This window comes from Nipponia nippon, unplaced genomic scaffold, assembly GCF_047370975.1.
Source record: "Nipponia nippon isolate SJK-2023a ecotype South Korea unplaced genomic scaffold, ASM4737097v1 scaffold_1, whole genome shotgun sequence".
Classification (NCBI taxonomy): domain Eukaryota; kingdom Metazoa; phylum Chordata; class Aves; order Pelecaniformes; family Threskiornithidae; genus Nipponia; species Nipponia nippon.
Genome location: NW_028262290.1, coordinates 6,393,615 through 6,411,408, shown reverse-complemented (window position 1 = coordinate 6,411,408; position 17,794 = coordinate 6,393,615). Strand labels below are relative to the sequence as shown.

Here is a 17,794-nt window from a genome sequence, read left to right as displayed (position 1 = left end):
GGTCAACTTAGGAAGAAAGGATTTCCTTGTTCAGAGTGAAATGAAACACGCTTCTTTTTTTTCAAAGACATTTTTAGAAGTGATTGCAAGTTATGGCTTCACATTTCAAGACTTGTCACTTAAGCACTGTAACAGACCTTGCACACCCTCTTAATGTGCTACAGATACAAACTAAAACATACGTTAAACTCATCTTTATGTTGTGAAGCTAGATAAATTGCCATGTGCTAAATCATGTAACACAGCACAGGACGCCATAGCAATTTTTTAAGCTGGGAAATAGTAAACAGCAGGATGCAGAGAGGAGGCTCGTATGGAAAATATATTCCAGCCTACTATAATACATGCCTGCTTCACAGTTTCCCACAAAGGTGGTCGACTGAACTCAGCAATCACATCACCCCTTCCTATCTCTGACCACAGTATCTAGGCTCTCCTGCTTGTTAGAAAAATGACATACCAATGGGATACAACATATAAGAGGAGAACTAGGCTGACACTGTATCCTCTGCACATCATCCAGTTTTGAGAAATAACCCAAGTTGCACTGCACTTGTCCCACTGCTACTCCATTTGGGCTTTCTGAAATTTGGTTCCTTTTTTGCCCTTCCAAAATGTTCACAGGAATTGTCTCAAAATTCAATATCACAGTGATCAAACATTTGATGAGTGAAGTATTATCTTATATATATGTCTTATATAAAATATTATATTATATTTTAAGGTGAAGTATTATCACTGGAATCAGAGGAAAAGGGTCCTGACTGAGATCCTGCCACTAAGTACAGGATCAACTCAACAGTCTCATTAAAGAAATCTATCTATAGCAAACAAGCTCGCTTTGTTTATGCAGCAAATCACAACAATGAAAACTTAATTTGGGCCTAGTGAAATTTCCCAGCAAACTGTGCTTGAGTTGTGTGAACAGCTTGAGACAGCAGGACACAAAACTGCCATTTTAAGCCTAAAAAGCCCAACCACTTTTCATCCTGCTACTCTCTTAAAATAAAACTATACTCAGCTACAAATATGTCCATAAATGGAGGAAGAGTTAATTACTTCAAACACTGGAGCACCAACTTGTCATAAGGTAAGGGATGGATTTTTAGTGTTACTGCAGCCTGAAAAAATTGTTTATTTTGAAGATTATGTTCCAAATCTAGAGGTTCAGTAAAAGATATCAGCCAGGAAGTTCTGGTACTTGTGACCCTGGTGGTACACAAATCATGGCCAAGTTATACACAGCAGTAACCTGAGTTAGAGAAATCGATTTGAATTGAAAGGTGACCTCACCGGTGCAGCCTATTGATTATGTATCAGCATTACCTATAAGCTGAGCAGAAGTAAAAAAAGCCCACAGCTATCAAGTGGGGAATTTGGTGACATAGTGGACATGGATCCTGATCTATGGGGAAGGAGAAGGAGAAATTAAATGGAGACATAAGACTGGAGTCTTACTTTGGAAGATGTGTAATAAGAAATGAGAGGAGATGGATTGCTGGTTACTCCAAGAAGTAGTATGCTGTTTATGTATCTCTTCTTTCATGACTGGTGTAAGACTTACTTACAAGTAGAAATAGAATTTGCTTCTCAGATATCATTGAGATGAGCGTGTTTGACATTTGTGCAGAGGCAATGATTCAAAGGCAAAGACAGGGCTCCTCCTGTCCAAAGGAAGGAATGTATAAAGAACCAGGCAGGACAAAAATGCAGAAAAAATACTCAAAAGATTATCAAAAAGCAAGTCCAACTTAAATGAGGTGATTAATTTCCTCATTTCCGGTTCACATTTTGCAAAAAAGACCTGCATGAGTTTGATGCTGCCACAAGCAAAATCTGAAGACCATTATTCAAGCATCATGCAATATAACATAAGAGATATTTTCTTTTCTTGGGGAACCTAGAATTCAAAGAGGCTGGACAAAAAAAAAAAAAAAAAAAAAAAAAAAAAGAAACACAAAACAGGATCTCTGTGCATTACAGCATTTTTCTATATTCCCTATCAATCTAACAGCCTGAGCTTTTGCTCTAATCAAGACCCACTGGTATTAGCTGCGGGGAACATATATCTACTGTCGTGCTGTCTTGCAGCATGGCATGGTGACATCAAGAAACCAAGATTTGTGAATTGTTTTAATAGAAAGGGTATAGGGACATGGGCATCTTGGGATTTGTGATATGTTGTCATTCCTGCCTATGAACAGGTTGTTTATGAATTGCACCTTTTGCTTTTCAGACTACTTCTGCAGGTGGCCAAAATCACTTCGAATCCTGTCATTCTACTCCCACTAGCTTGGCTTCTGAAATTACTTTTACAATAGGTATTATCTTAAAATAGCTTCCCAATGGGTCATTTTAGTTCTTGATCACAGAGTCTCATAGGAGAGAAGGGATATGGTGCCAACCATGCCCACCCAAATCTGTTTATTTGAGAGCTTTGCCCAGAATTCAGTGTGGAGATCTCTATAATCAGAGCAGTTGCTGCTTGCTGGTTAATTAGCTTTGTCTTCACAAAAGGAGGTAAAAATTAGAACAATCATAACACTATTTCTGATCTCTTCCTCAGCTTGGTAAATTTAAACATTAGTAACACTGTCAAACAATGGCTAAAGAGGAAATATTTAGTTGTCTTTTGGCAGTGACAAATTACTTCAACCTTTATGGGTTCATTTTTTTAAGAAGTTTGACATTTCGTTACTAAGGCAGATTTTTTATTTTATTGTTTCTTTCAGTCGGTTACACAGCCACAGTGTTACCAAGTAGGTTCTTATGAGTCATATGCAGGTGGGAAGAAATCGTGTCTCTATCGATAGCACTATTATTTTTTATCATTATTTGCAAATGTTCTTGCATATCCCCCTCTTTCTACTTGGTTCAATTGACTTCTCATTTTGCCCCAAAATATGCTGATTTGTATAGACTCTGTGAAACTGGATCAGAACAGAAATCCAACAAGTCTTGTGTTTTGCAATCGATCATAGTTAAGTATCAAATACTCACTGAAGAGTCAGAGGTAAACAAAGAAAAGAAAATTCAAACCTAAGCCCTGACAACTTCAGAAATTGCACACCCTCAGGCAAAGTCTTCCCCAAATTGCCCAAATACTGATTTATGCCACAGCCCTCACAATTCCCATCCTTTCTGAACAAGGACTGTAGGAATTGTCACTGCTGTCATTTTGCACAATTGTGGCAAATCCTACAAAGTTGACAGAAGCACCTTCCAGCAATGCATTATACCAGCTATCTTATGGTCTACAAAAATGGAGAAAAAAAGAATCCTTTTATTGGTTCTAAATATGCTATTTTTCAGCCTACTTGAATTTTGTTCGTTATTGTATTGTGAAAAATAATCAACAGAAGTTCTGTTGCAAGATCCTACTCCAAGGTTTGTTGTAAAACCAAGTAAGACAAATCAATTCCCTTTCCTTTCTCAGTTATTTTACTGAAGATAATTCTGTGGCTCAGAGAATTCCATCACTCAGATAATTCAAGTTTTCAAAGTGATCAAATGAGATCCATTGTATTTTTCTCTTCGCAATGTTTCAAAACCTGTTTTTTCTGGAGTATTACTTTATTTCAACCAATCACACCCCAAAATAATCATTTACAGCCCTGGTTACAGGCACCTTCTTGAAACAATCAGCCTGCACAAGAAATGCTCCGCTTTGGCCTAGGTACTATAATGCTGGTCTGTTTTCTTTGATGTGGGGTGATGTGGTTTCTATGCCTTTTGCTGCCAAGAAACAGCTCAATGTCTAATGCTGTCATTATGCTGCATTCCTGAAGTCTTCACTTATGACACTCTCAGGCAATGAATCATTTATAGCTCTTTGACATGCATGCAAACATATATCAAATTGCAAAGCCAATTATAAAACAATATACAGTCTTTTCTATCGCTTCAGAAATCCACAATTTCTATTTTAACACTGAAACAGCAGTAATGGCTAGTCAGAAACTTTCTTGGGTATGTTACTTTAAGGCAATTATATTAATTTGCTATAATTTACTGCAACAAAATGGGGAACTTTTGAATAGCTGGAGCTGTATAAATTTGCATAAGTATTACATTTTCACAGGTTCATTTTCCTAGCCCAGTAGATAACTCCTTCATTATGCATAGTACATATACCAACCCTCAAGTAATTTACACTCAAAGACAATCAAATTTCATGATCCATGAGTAGCTTACCATTTATTTGCAGGCCATCATTTTATGGTTTTAAATAAAATACTTCTAGTGAGTTGAGCAGAGGAGAAAGAGGGTTTGACTGACAGCTCTGGAGAGTCAAACTGTATTTGTTTACAAAAGCAACACAATACGTAGAGGAGAAACAGTGCTTTACCACCCCCAGGAACATGACTTAACACTGCTTTGGAGGTACCCCTCTGTCCTGTTCAGGCTTTCACCGTTGCTTCTCATCAGCCAACTCTGTCTACCAATGCCAAGTAGACTTAATTCCAACAGAAACATTGCAGATTGCTTCAAGACCTAAAAAAAACCTGTGAGATGACCCTGGTTTGGGTCATCAAAGAGCAGGCATATAGTGCCTCCAACTGACTTTATGGCTTTCTCTTGCACATGGAAAGAGTTTGGGAACATCTTAGGAGACCTTATTGTAGCCTTTCAGTACTTAAATGGGGCTTATAGGAAAGATGGGGACAGACTTTTTAATAGGGCCTGTAGTGACAGGACAAGGGGTAATGGTTTTAAACTAAAAGAGGGTAGATTCAGGCTAGATATAAGGAATAAACTTCACGATGAGGGTGGTGAAACACTGGAATGGGTTGCCCAGAGAGGTGGTAGATGCCCCATCCCTGGAAACATTCAAGGTCAGGTCGGACGGGGCTCTAAGCAACCTCATATAGTTGAAGGTGTCCCTGCTCATTGCAGGGGCATTGGACTAGATGACCTTTAAAGGTTCCTTCCAATGCAAACTAGTCTATGATTCTATGAACATGACAGGGAGGGAAAGTGATAGGAATAAGCTGTTGGCCATATCTGACTTACTAGAAACCAGAGGTTACAGGTGAGTTATACTGCAGCTCCTTCACACTTCATGACACACCCAGCTATCCTGGGATAATATAGTGACTGAGTGCACAGACAGCATCAATGCACCAGACTCCATTCAAATACAACACTATGAAGCTGGGAACAGCAGAGGTAAATGCTATTGTAAAACCAGACTGACTGGAAGCTTGGTTTTTCAAGGTTTATGCCAAAGAAGTAGTGTAAGCTCATATGCATCTGACTGTGTCTAGCTTACCCTAAATAAATCTTTAGACCCAGATTCTCACCTGAATACTCATATGTGTAACTGCCTGAATACTTAGACACCTTTCTTGGTTATGCAAAGAGTTTCCTTGAAGCATTACCCAATTCTGCCCCCCAAATTTTTTTTTGCCATTCATCAAAACACTCTAGTACAGACTCTGAACATGTGATTAAGTCAAATCAACTTCAGGATAAGTTATTCTTGTACTGAAGAGCTTCTAAAATTATTCTTATCTTGCCATGAAGGTTAAAAAAATGCTTTATCTATATTGGCTAAACTTTTGTCTAATGTTATTCACCTCTGTCTGGCAATACTTTTGAGAATCATAACACACTGACCCATCTCTATTCTCTTAACCCATTTTTTTTCTGTTTGTCAGACTGCTGAAACTTGTCTGATTCTCAGAGAACTCGTGAGGTCATTGGAGCAGGGGATGATGTCACAGGCACTGTGCTTCTAAGTGTTCCTCCCAAGCACTGCACCAAAACTTATAATTCATATTAGCTGTGAAAGTGATTCTTGGTCATTATGACTGACGTGATGGCTTTGAACAGAGGTACAGGCTCTTGCTGTCACTTGAAGATTGGTTTCCACAAAACAAGACAAAGTGGTTGGAAAAAGAGGGAATCTCTTTTCTCATTCCCCAGTCCCTGAGCTGCTGTCTGGGACACTTGCCAATAGCAAAGGGTTAGCTTCCAGAAGATGGATCTTGACTGTGCTGTTGTTGGCATCTGTGCTCCTGTTGGAAAGGTCGTCAGCTTGGAAGCTATGAGAGTTGATTAGGTCTCATTTCAAGAACTCTCTCATCATCAGTCAGCAGGAATTATTGTAGTGTTCTTTAGGGCATACGAAGATAATTTTTCAACAAAGTTCCATGGGGAAAAAATACTGAGAAGAAAGAAAAACTGAATCATAGACCACTCTATCAAAAGGTAGAAAGCAGCCAAGTCCAGTTCCTAAAGTGAAGAACAGAAAGGCTGTTCCTGCTGCTCAGGCACTCCATTTCAGGGAAGAAAGAAAGAAACATCTGTCCCAAGCCCCCTCCTATAAAATTCCTCAGAAATCAGTGCTGAAATCTGTAGAAGGGGAAAACTTTAACTGAAAGAATGTCAGTCAAGTGAATGACTGTACAAACCACATCAGTCACTTTCAGCCCCACAGTGAGAAATAATGGTGATTGGAGCCAAGTAAGTTCTTCAGTATATAACTGTAATAATAGCTATGAAAAAGAAATAAATTCTTCATGCTCAGTCTGCCTTTTACCACTCTACTCACAACTACTCTAAATTAGCCATAAAAAACTTCTTTTCAGTTATACAAGTCTAGGTGTGATTGACTTTTTCACAGTGGTATGCAGGGAAACAGGGAGATTCGTAAAGAGAATGCAGCAGGCAAATTTGTAAAGAGAATGCAGCAGTCTGATCCTTTCCAATACATAAGCATTGCAGAAAAATAACAAAAAAAAATAGATATGAAAAGTGGAACTTCCTATGAAAATACTTCTATTAGTTTTCAAAAGGAACCAATTATCACTTCAATATGAGCAATTCCTGAGGATTGTCTCCAGAAGAAGACTCCACCACCGTCCTGTCTGTAGTCTCACAAGAATCTCCAGATGATTTCATGACATTTTCATTGAACGCCCACAGTGAAAAGATTGCAAAGTTTTTTCAACGTAATGTTTTAGGCCTAATCATAAATTAATCTCAGTTTTGAACTCTATCATAATGCAGATCATTGCCTTGTTGTACCTTGCGTATGCCAGCTCAAAAAGTAAGAGCCACAGAGAAGAAATATGCCAATGATTAAAGAAATCAGTTGTTGTCACATTATTAGTTACCAAGTTTTCCGCTTGTTTTGCTTTCAGCTGGGATAGAGTTAATTTTCTTCTTAGTAGCTGGTATAGTACTGTGTTTTGGATTTAGGATGAGAATAAGGTTGATAACACACTGATGTTTTAGTTGTTGCTGAGCAGAGCTTACACTAAGTCAAGGACTTTTCAGCTTCTCATACTGCCCTGCCAGAGAGGAGGTTGGAGGTGCACAAGAAGCTGGGAGGGGACACAGCCAGGACAGCTAACCCAAACTGGCCAAAAGGATACTCCATACCATATGACATCATGCTGAACAAAAAACTGGGGGAGGGTTGGCTGGGGGAGGCACGGCCACTGCTTGGGAACTGGCTGGGCATCAGTCAGTGGGTGGTGAGCAATTGCATTGGGCATCACTTGTTTTGTATATTCTTTTATCATTATTATTATTTTCCCTTCTTTTTCTGTCTTATTAAATTATATTTATCTCAACCCACAAGTTTTACCTTTTTGCCGATTCTCTCCCCCATCCCACTGCGGGGGAGTGAGTGAACAGCTGTGTGGTGTTCAGCTGCCAGCCAGGTTAAACCAAGACACTGCTACAGCTAGGAAATCATTTAGTTCTTTCTAAAGATGAGCCATTTATCTTCAGGCAACTGAAGATTAAAGACTTCATTGGTAATTATCACAAATGGTGCCCTGAACACACTGATTAAAGATACTTGTCATTATACTTTATAAAGAATAGTATATCAACTCTCTTACTATTTCAGAATAATTATGCGTTGGACATCTGCTGGAGTCCCAATCACAACTAATCACCATTTGCATAAGCAAGACACTGAAAGAATCCTGTTCCTTTAAAACCACCCATTACAAACACATGCTAATACATGAAATGTGTGCTTTCCATACAACACTCACACCAAAGCAGAGAAGTCTGAGACCAAAAATAAAGCCATTTCCATGAAAAATCAAAAATTCAGGATGAAATTCTGATGTAAACTACACTTCTGCAGCCTGAATTAGTTATATGGAGTAAATTACAAGTAAAAGCTATTTTAAATACTGGGTTTTTTAAAAACTTGATTTTTTTTTTTAATGTTAAATAATATATACCACCTATCTCACATATACAAGTTCTAAATTGGTAAAATCATAATCTTAACTATGCCTTAAGTTTATAAATAATCAGGCAGTGTTTGTAAATCGTTTCCCTTCATACACAGTTAAGAAAAGGAAAAAAGATGAAATCAGAAAAAGGCTTGTCAACTTCACAGTCCTCTAGATACATCAGGTGCCTTTTTTTCTAGCAGGAGGTAGAGAACCTCTGCTAGTTTCAAAGGGAAAAAAAGAGAAAAATACACTTCGTCCTTTCTTTAAAAGGAAACCATGGAGTTTTAGTCCTTTGCAAAGTTTTAGTTCATTTGCAAAGTTAACACCTTTTTTTTTCCTTACCTTGCCTTGCCTGGCCTTCCCTTTCCTCACCCATACCCCTCTCCCTCAGCCTTCCCTGTCCTCTCCCTCCCTCCCTCCCTCCCTCCCTCTCTCTCTCTGTGTCTTTCTCATACAATTTTGTTTCAGGTTTGGGATACAGAAGATGCCCTGGAGAAAAAAAAAAAAAAAAAGAACAATGGAATTAAGTTAGAAAGATGGCTGCTGTGCCAATAAATACAAAAAAGGATAACAGGAATAGCTATATTAAGATTCCTATGTCTGAAGAGGAATTAAGTTCGCAGCTATGTATTCTTCTTCTCCCAGCTAAACTGGGATTTCAGGGCATACTACAATTCCTACAATGGATCCTACAAAGGCTATTCTCTCATGCATAACCTTCCTTTTTCAAGAGCTGAAAAAGTGAAGTATCATCATGGCCAAACGACCATAACTATACAGAAGAAAAGAAAAATAAAACACAGATGACTCCTTTGTGACATAAAAATATGGGTTTGACTAATGTTTTGGTGTTAGGCTGAAACAGCTTAGGTTTTTCATGTGTTGCTGGAAAGATTAACATATTAGCAAACTGTCTGTGGAAGAGAACTCTTATCAGCAACGCAATTTTATTTGAATGACACTCTTAGTTCTTGTATTATGCCAGGCATAAACTTTATGTCTTTTGGGATAGCTACATCAATGCTAGATGGAAGAAGAACACTACTTATCAAACACCAGTGCCTTATTAATGGGAAGTCATATGATTAATCAATCTGATTACTTAGAAGTCAATTTATCTGCAGTGCAACTGCTATCCAAATGAAAATAAGATTACTGTGAGTACGGTTTATTAATAACCCCCAGTATGTCATTGACTCAACTTGATTATAACACAGCAGGCATGTGATGCATAATATTACAAAGACATTAAAACAGACTGACAACAGTGGATGCAGAAGAGGTGTATGGTACACGGTAAGGCATAAAACTCCTGAAGTGCAAGTGACCATTCAATTTTAGTTCTGCAAGGGACATTTGCTTTTTATTTTATTGTAGATGTAGGATCTGTAAATATTTTTCAGTGTCCAGCTCTTATGGCTGCTGAGATCACCTGAAAGAATGAGTCAGTGTGACGTTCAGATACAGACCTTGTAACATCCAAAACAACCCCTTGAACTTCCTCACAGAGAAAAACAATTTAGCAGACCCGGAGGGGAATTCAGATGCCCCTGAGGGAAGCTAGTCACACACAGCTCACGAGTCTGTTTCATCTTACTAGATCTCCCAAGCCTGCAGTAGATATGATCCTATTTTGAACATATTGTTAATCTACTCTGTTATATATACCCTATGAGTATAGGTTATGGGCTGAAGAGAGCTTGAGAAAGTACTAGCACATTTTCTTGTTCTGTAGATTGCTCTCTACTAGTTTTCTGACCACAAAAGCATCTTCATTCATATTTATCTGGCAACAAAAACTTCTTATTTCAATAAGAAATATCTTTGTCTTAAATTTGCTTGAAAGGAAAAGTGTAGTATAGATAGAGAGAAAATATTAGAGAGGGAGGGAAGAAGGAATGGAGAAAGGGAAGATCCCTGTTTGCTGGGTAGATGACTGGGAAGAGAATGGAAGACTTAAAGAAAAGACACCAAGGCTTAAATAGGATTAATTATAATAACTACTCTGCTAAGCCAGCAGATGAGGAAACTATCAGTGGTTTTCAGAAGTCGCTTGGGGAGAGCTAGGGAAAATGCATATGTACAGTCCAAAGCCGCTGGCATTTAATTAGTCTCCTCACTGAGAAGTCAGAAGTGCAAAATGAGGGGCCTTCAGGATCTATCATTAAGCAGTGGCACCTCAGCAGCCCAAACGCAGAAGATTAGCTGAAGAAGTGGCAAGAGGATCTGATGATTGATTCAGAGTTTCTTTAGAAATGAAGGCAGTCACTTGCATTTTCAGTAAGGAAAAAGCAAATCAACTACATAAACTAGATAAGAACTTCCACAGTCAATCTATGGGCCTAAAAAGAAAATTAGCTCTCTGATGCACCCATGTTTTGTGAGGAAGAATGAAGTAAAATGGGATGTATGACCTAGAGATGATATGTCAAGAGAAGAGTCCTCTACTTTGTATTCAAGAGATGTCTTGAACACAAGAGATGTCTTGAAAACACTACTTAGTAGTATTAACATCATATTTCAGCACAATTCTGGCTTTCCTGAGGGCTTGGCACTACTGTAAATCCACCCACTACTCTGCTGAAGCTATGTGTTCAAATCTTGTCTGAACCATGTGTGGTGGGTTGTCCTTGGCTGGCTGCTCTATCACTCCCCTTCCTCAACTGGACAAAGGGAGAAAAATACAACAAAAAGCTCATGGGTCAAAATAAGGACAGGGAGATCACTTACCAATTACCGTCACTGCCAAAACAGACTCTACATGGGGAAATTAAATTACTTTATTACCAATTAAACAGAGTAAAATAAGAAATAAGAACAAATCTAAAAACACCTTCCTTCAGGGCACAGCCACCTGTTCTGGAATGGGATCCTCCACGGGCTGCAGTGGGACAACCTGCATCACCATGGTCTTCATCACAGACTGAAGGAGAATCTCTGCTCTGGCACCTGGAGTACCTCCTCTCTTCCTTCTTCACTGACCTTGGTGCCTGCATAGTTTTCTTCTTCACATTTTCTCTTTCTTCTTTCTCACAGCTGCTGCACAGCATTTTTTTACCCTTTCTTAAATACGCTATCACAGAGGTGCTACCAACATCACTGATGGGCTCAGCTTTGGCCAGCAGTGGGTCGATCTTGGAGCTGGCTGGAACTGGTTCTGTGTGACATGGGGGCAGCTTCTGGTGTCTTCTCACAGAAGCCACCTCTGCTCCCATCCCCCTCTGCTACTAAAACCTTCCCACATAAACTCAATACACCATGCCATTAGTCCATCTACCAAGTACTAGTGAGGGCAAAGTTTACTTTTGTGAGCAAGTCTGCTTCATGACTTTGTAGAATTTATGCCAAACCTATGAAAATGAATAAATTGTGGAGTTAGTAAGTGCCTCAGACACAGTGAACCACTGATTTCCTGGGGTTTTAAGCCATGCAGCTCCTAGACTTTAGGAAGTGGGTGCAGTAGGATTGATTTAGAGTTCCTACCCATTATAAGCTTTTGCTCAAATAGAAGTATTTTGGAAAAATAATCTGGCTGCAACCAGGGGAAAAGAGCTTTTTTTGCTTTACTCACAATAGGTAAACCTCAAATAAGGAAAGTCTCAATTGTTTTCAGTCTTACAGAGAACTGAATAATCAGATTCAGTTCCCTAGAAAAGACATCAGACAGAAGACACTTGCCCAGGAGTTGCATCTTAAGAGCTTAAGCCTGGAGACTTCTCAGATCAAGGAAAACACAGAAATGTACATAAAAAGTTGAAGGAACCAAACTCAGCTTTGCAGAGATGAAAACAAAACAAAACAAAAAACAGGGCAGAAAAACATTAATTGTTTCACAGCATTTTATGACATAAAAAGGAACTAACCAAAGTCTCTAAAATTTATTTTCCCACATCTTGCTGCCCAATGAAGCTTTGTCTGCTGCGGAAGACAAAATATGTTGATTGTTCTAGCCTAGAGTTAACCAGCTGCATTAAATCAGAGTAGCTTACAAACAAATAAAAAAGTGTGGTATATATTGAGTTAAGGTATCCAACAGTTACTAATTTGGACATGCATTAGGCAAGGTCCGACCAAAAATATAGATAAAGTGAGTAGAGAGGTCTGCAGTTTTCATCTAATGAAAAGAGTAGGATCTATTCTCATGCCCACTGACAATGACTGCAAAATTCCCCAAACCTGGACATGTCTATAGTCCAGTTGAAGTTACATTTAACAAATAGAATTTACAAATTTTTAAAAGGAAATAAACTTGACCTAGTGCAAAGCATTGCAGCACTGTAAGAAATAAAATTATTCCTCTTCCTTCAGTCCCGTAGAGCTTGATATAAACTCCCACATAAACCAGCACCCAGTCACAAGGCCCTCACTTGGAGTTAGGTTTAACCCCACAGCAGTTTCTTTTCTGGCTCTGAAATTTTATTTTTTATGTCAAATCAAGAGAAATAGTCTTTGCTCATTATCATACATCATGGATAGCATATGCAAAAAGGCCATCACAGTCTATTAAATTAAAATGCTCAGATCAAGAACAGATGTCATGACTTATAGAGGTTTCTGAAGCTAAGCAAATGCACATCTGACCATGTGGAGGTGGAGCATGCAGCATGCAGCATTATATTTATGATTATTTGGTGTGTGACGTTCAGATGACCTGCAGTGTAGCAGAGTGCTAAAGTCGGTTCATGATAGAGTGCTTTCATTTTGGTATTTAATAGGTCACCTGCTAGGATAATAATTATGCTGTCATTAAAAAAAAAAAAAAGAAGAAAAAAAAAGTCTATAATCAAAGATTAGTCAACAGAGATAGGAAGAAAATAGAGTTTGCAGCTAAGGAAAACATTTGGGAAGGAAATAAGGTTTCCTAATCACAGCAGGCTAAGATTTTTCCATGGGAAGTGAAAGGAAAAATGGCAGTGGAGATTTAGCCTTTCCATTTATCTTTTTACAATGGAGTATTGTAAAATACTCTCTTGTGTGATGTACAGAGATGTACAGAGATTAGACTACAATGACAAACACTCGAATCAGTTATTTAAATTTATATGATGTGACTGTCTACCGGAGAGGCAGAGGTCGAGGTCAGTTTGTTTGCCAAAAGCATACAATGACCTAGTGGTTCGGATAGCAGCCTCAGGCCAAACATTCTCTCAGTCTGAATTAATTCCCTGGTAGTTCTTCTGCACCAGCTGCTCTAGGCTAGCATATTTTTAATATTTATACAGAACAGCTTCGACAAGAAATGTTGAGGGAAGCTGAGGGCAGCATGTTAATCAGAATCCTTGAATCAGGGTTTCCTAAAAAGTTAATTATTCCAATATTCTGGTTTGAGTTTCTAGATCCGAGGAAACATTTCTGATAATAACTACTTCAAAGCTAGCATTTAAAAAAAAAAAAAGAAACAAAACCAAAAAACACCCCTCCCCCCAGTTAATCATTATTTTCCAAACAAACAACTTTGTACTAAAAATTGCACAACTAGCTCTCCTATTCACCTGTGGTAAGTAATAAGATCAAAGACATAAACTAACTGTGGGACCTGCCTACCTGCCTTGCGTAAGGCAATGTGCATAACACCCTTCACCAACACACACAATACTCAATACTTCAGACACAAACCCTTCCTTCACAACATCCTTAATAGTGACTCAAGTCCTCTGGCTGTCGAACATAAGACCTGAAAGCAAGCATCTTTTACTGAATAATTAATTTCACCTTATAGCAGACACCTGGTCAGGTGAATTGACAATCAGGGATATATCTATACATCTTGAACTTTTCTGAAAAGGTTTATATAGGTGCAGGCTGAACACCCAGGAACTGTGTATCCAAGTGCCAGGTGGTTCATACAGAAATGTCTGAAGGGTTCTTCTTCCAACAAAATCCCTCTACTAGCAATATAAACCAGGGCACATTCTTCACAGATAATGTGGACACTCTGTGTGACCAAGTGGAATTAAAACATCATTGTTCATCCTCCTTACCTCTGAAGAAGCGGGTTTGCAATAGCCAGCTCCAAACACTAGATTTTCTAAAGACATACTGGACTGGTCTGGTCCTGCCTCCAGGTTGCCTTTACCAAGCCATGAACCTTTCCCTGGACGAGCAAAACTAAAAGAAGAAAAATTGAGAAGAAAAATAATCAGAGCAGTATTGTTAGAGAAGAGTCATTGCTGTCCCAGTGCTATTTCCTTCCTTAGAATATGTTTGCAGTTTTGGTTTTGTTGTTGTTCTTTTTGGGTTTTGCTTTTATTTATTTCAAGCTGACACTGTAAGTCTACATGTTTTCCTGTCAAAATGAACATTGTCCAGCATGCACTAGCTCAAATGATGTGAATGGAGCTTGCTTTCTTGGCATTCAGTCCAGTGGCTTGAGTGTTATCTTTCACTCAGTCCTTTCTCTGCTGTCTTACAGATCTTTTTCCAGCATAACATCTCAACAATACAACCTTTCCATCTATCCACATAGATAATACTCTTATTCAGCTTCTCATCAGCTTGCATCTTGATTGATTCAACATCTTTCTCTCTGGCTATAACCATATCACCTTTCCTCTTTGAACTCTCTGCATGATCTCTCTTTACTATCAATATCCTTTATAGCTCATCCCAATCTTTTATTATGGATTGTAAGTTTAGTTCCCGCTTCTCACTGCCCCATGACATAAGCTTCCAGCATCAAAATGACAAGACTTCAGCCCAAAACATGCGTTTCCTTTTGCTGGGGGCAGCCCATTCATTTGGGATGTGTTCTCCCATACCCATGTGCAACATGAATTTGCTGTTATCCAACTCCTTCCTCAAAAGCCTGATAGGATTTAAGTTGTTTCAGTGCTGAGGTCATTACCTCTCAGTGCTGGCTATTATGGTTACAGTGTTCCCTTCTGACTGTATCCGTATGTCTCCTATCTTATAGCATGAACCCATTAAGAGTGGAACTTCTTGTTTGGAGTTTACTCAGCATTGAGCCCACCAGAGTCCCGATGCATAGGCTTTTATTCTGGATTAATCTGAGCAAATGTCTACATCCCGGTTAATGACATAGGCTGCCTTTATAGTCACTGGAGAGAAATCAGCATTTCCAGGGTATGAGTCATCTCTTTCTGAAGTACTGATATCAAATAGGTCAGATGAATTTCACCCTCAAAGTGCTTATTTCTTATTGTGGACTATAAAGAGAGGCTAGGATGACTGCCTCATAAATACCTGAAGTTAGGTGAGATAAACTCCACTGTTAGTCCCTGTGATAACATAAACTACAAGATTTCAAGAGAGAAATCAGGCTACTTGTGGTGAATACAATGAGCTGAATTACTGAAGCTAAATGGTGATGCAAGCAACCATAAGTGTTCTTAAAAAGCATGTAGGCAAAAGTGGAATTGAAGTAATGAACTGCAGAGAAAGAAGAAAAACACATTTGCTGTTCATACTCAGGGCAGAGGTAATGGCAGAGGCCACTGGGTTTGTGCTACAGCTTTCAGACTGGGATCACTGTCCACAGGCACCTGATGCCCAACCAGGCATCCCAAATCACATCATACCCAGGAGACCTGGTCTCCTTGGAAGAACAAAAACTTCCAAGATGGAGAGCACAAAAAAGCATCTTAAAACTATAATGTGTCAGAACTAAAATCCACAAGGCAGTGCCATTCATTCTGCCAAAAGTTTCCAATCTGAGGTTATTCCTCTATGTAGATGTGTATCATGTGGCCGTGTCAGCTCAGATCAGCCATAATTCATAGATATCTACACCCGATTCAGTTTTTAAGGACAGACAAGAGTCCTGACTGCTGTACAGAAACACAACAAAAGAAAGGATGCTTATGCTAAGGATGCAAGACAAAAGAAAGGTGCAGCAATACTTGTTATCACTCAAATAACAGGTGAGGTTCTGATGTGCAGGGAAATTCAGTGATGTGTACAACATCAGAAAAAGAATCTCAAGCAAAATTAGGAAGTGGGCCAGTTTCAGAAGGTTAATCACAAATCCCTGCCTCGCCTCTAAGTCAAAACTGCTGTTTGTTATACATCCCCTAGCATTCATATACTCACAAAAAGGACATCCTGTGATGGGGAGGATGGTGTAGAAGACCTTAGCATATATCTGGCCTTGCATATGTATGTATTAATTTATGTGATCCAAGAAATTTCCAGCTGGCTGCTTCTAAGCAGCATGAAGTCTTTCCATGTATTTCCTACATGCAACATTTAAGATAAAAATAAATAAATAAACTAAAGCAATTACAAACAGCCAAGAGATAAACACTGCTCTGAATAATTTCAGCTGTTACTGGATGATGTTGTCTGCCCTGGTCTGCTGGAAAGGCTCAAGAAGCAGAAATAAAAAATGATTGCTCTGGTATCAGAGAGAGAAGCTTAAACAAATGTCGCTTTCACACAAAAAAATCCTCATTTGAATTTTAGCAAAGCTTTCAAAGGTTTTAAGGGAGAGAAAAGCATTTTTTAATGCCCTTTTATTTATTTATCTTTTGATTTTACAGCAGAAAAGGGATTTAAATCTGTTGGTTTTATGGAAATTGATTTCACATAGCACTGTAAAACAAAAACCTTTTTTGGGAAACCTGCCAAAATGTCATCTGTCTGTTGAGGTAGAGTTTAACTTAATTGAAAGGCTTATAAGCTGTTGAGGTTCCTCTAAAGCTTTCTGAAGCACATAATACTTGAAGACAATTTTTATTAGCAATAACAGGTTAATTTGCTACATCAAATTTTGATTTCTGTATTTATTTTTTCTTATTATTCCTGCAAACATGCTCATTTGTATGAATCTTGAACCTTGGTTATTTACATGTCCATTTGGACTATGCTTTAATAGCATTGATTTAATATCAACATTTAGATTCTCATCCTGTACGTTAACCTTAGCTTTTATTTGGAGTTAGGATAAAAAAGGTCAAAAGAGGTAATGTGTGCATGCGAGAGAGAATGAACATGTGTGCAGAATTAATATTTTCAGTGAAAGAAATTATTTATTTTTGCTTTTTTTTTTTTTTTTTAGCTTTTCTTTTGGTGACTTATCTATGATATGTCTTTATACTTCAGAGGAATCTCATAGTTGTTATAGCAGCCATCTAGGGACACATACATACTCTAGTAATCTGCCTTGAAAAACACAGTATTTTCCTATGATATAGCCTGCAAGATACCAGCGACCAAAATTTAAGAACTTTCTGACTCAGAGGTTATATTCAGGCAACTATTTCCAGCAGTCATGGTGATCTTCCATGAATTTGTGTCCATGCCTTTTTGATTTATACTTTTGGCCTCTGTAACATCTTTGGGAATGAATTGCACATTGTAATGTATGCTTTGCTTTCTGTTTGTTTTGAACCTTCTGTTGGAGAATTGAATGTGACACCTTTTAGGTTTTGTATGGTACAAAATATTAAATAATCATTCCCTGTTTTTTATCTTCTGTGGTCAATTATTTAAACATATAAACCAGATGGCAGTTCCCTAGCATAAGAAATGGATTGGCCTTGAAAAATGTTAATTCAGATGTGTTATTGAAGTAATTCAGAATAAATGCTTTAGGCCAGTTTAATAAAATATAATACTCCCTTTGAGAT

At 38.3% G+C, this 17,794-nt stretch overlaps 1 protein-coding gene across 1 annotated transcript in view; it reads right to left on the bottom strand.

Annotated features, from left to right (window-relative positions):
• The window catches only part of FAM135B (family with sequence similarity 135 member B), a 215,387-nt gene that overhangs the window by 45,871 nt on the left and 151,722 nt on the right, over positions 1 to 17,794 (bottom strand). Inside the window, exon 7 of the mRNA XM_087743969.1 lies at positions 14,189 to 14,315. Coding sequence (XP_087600095.1) covers positions 14,189 to 14,315 — 127 coding nt within the window. The remainder of the gene's footprint in view (positions 1 to 14,188; positions 14,316 to 17,794) is intronic.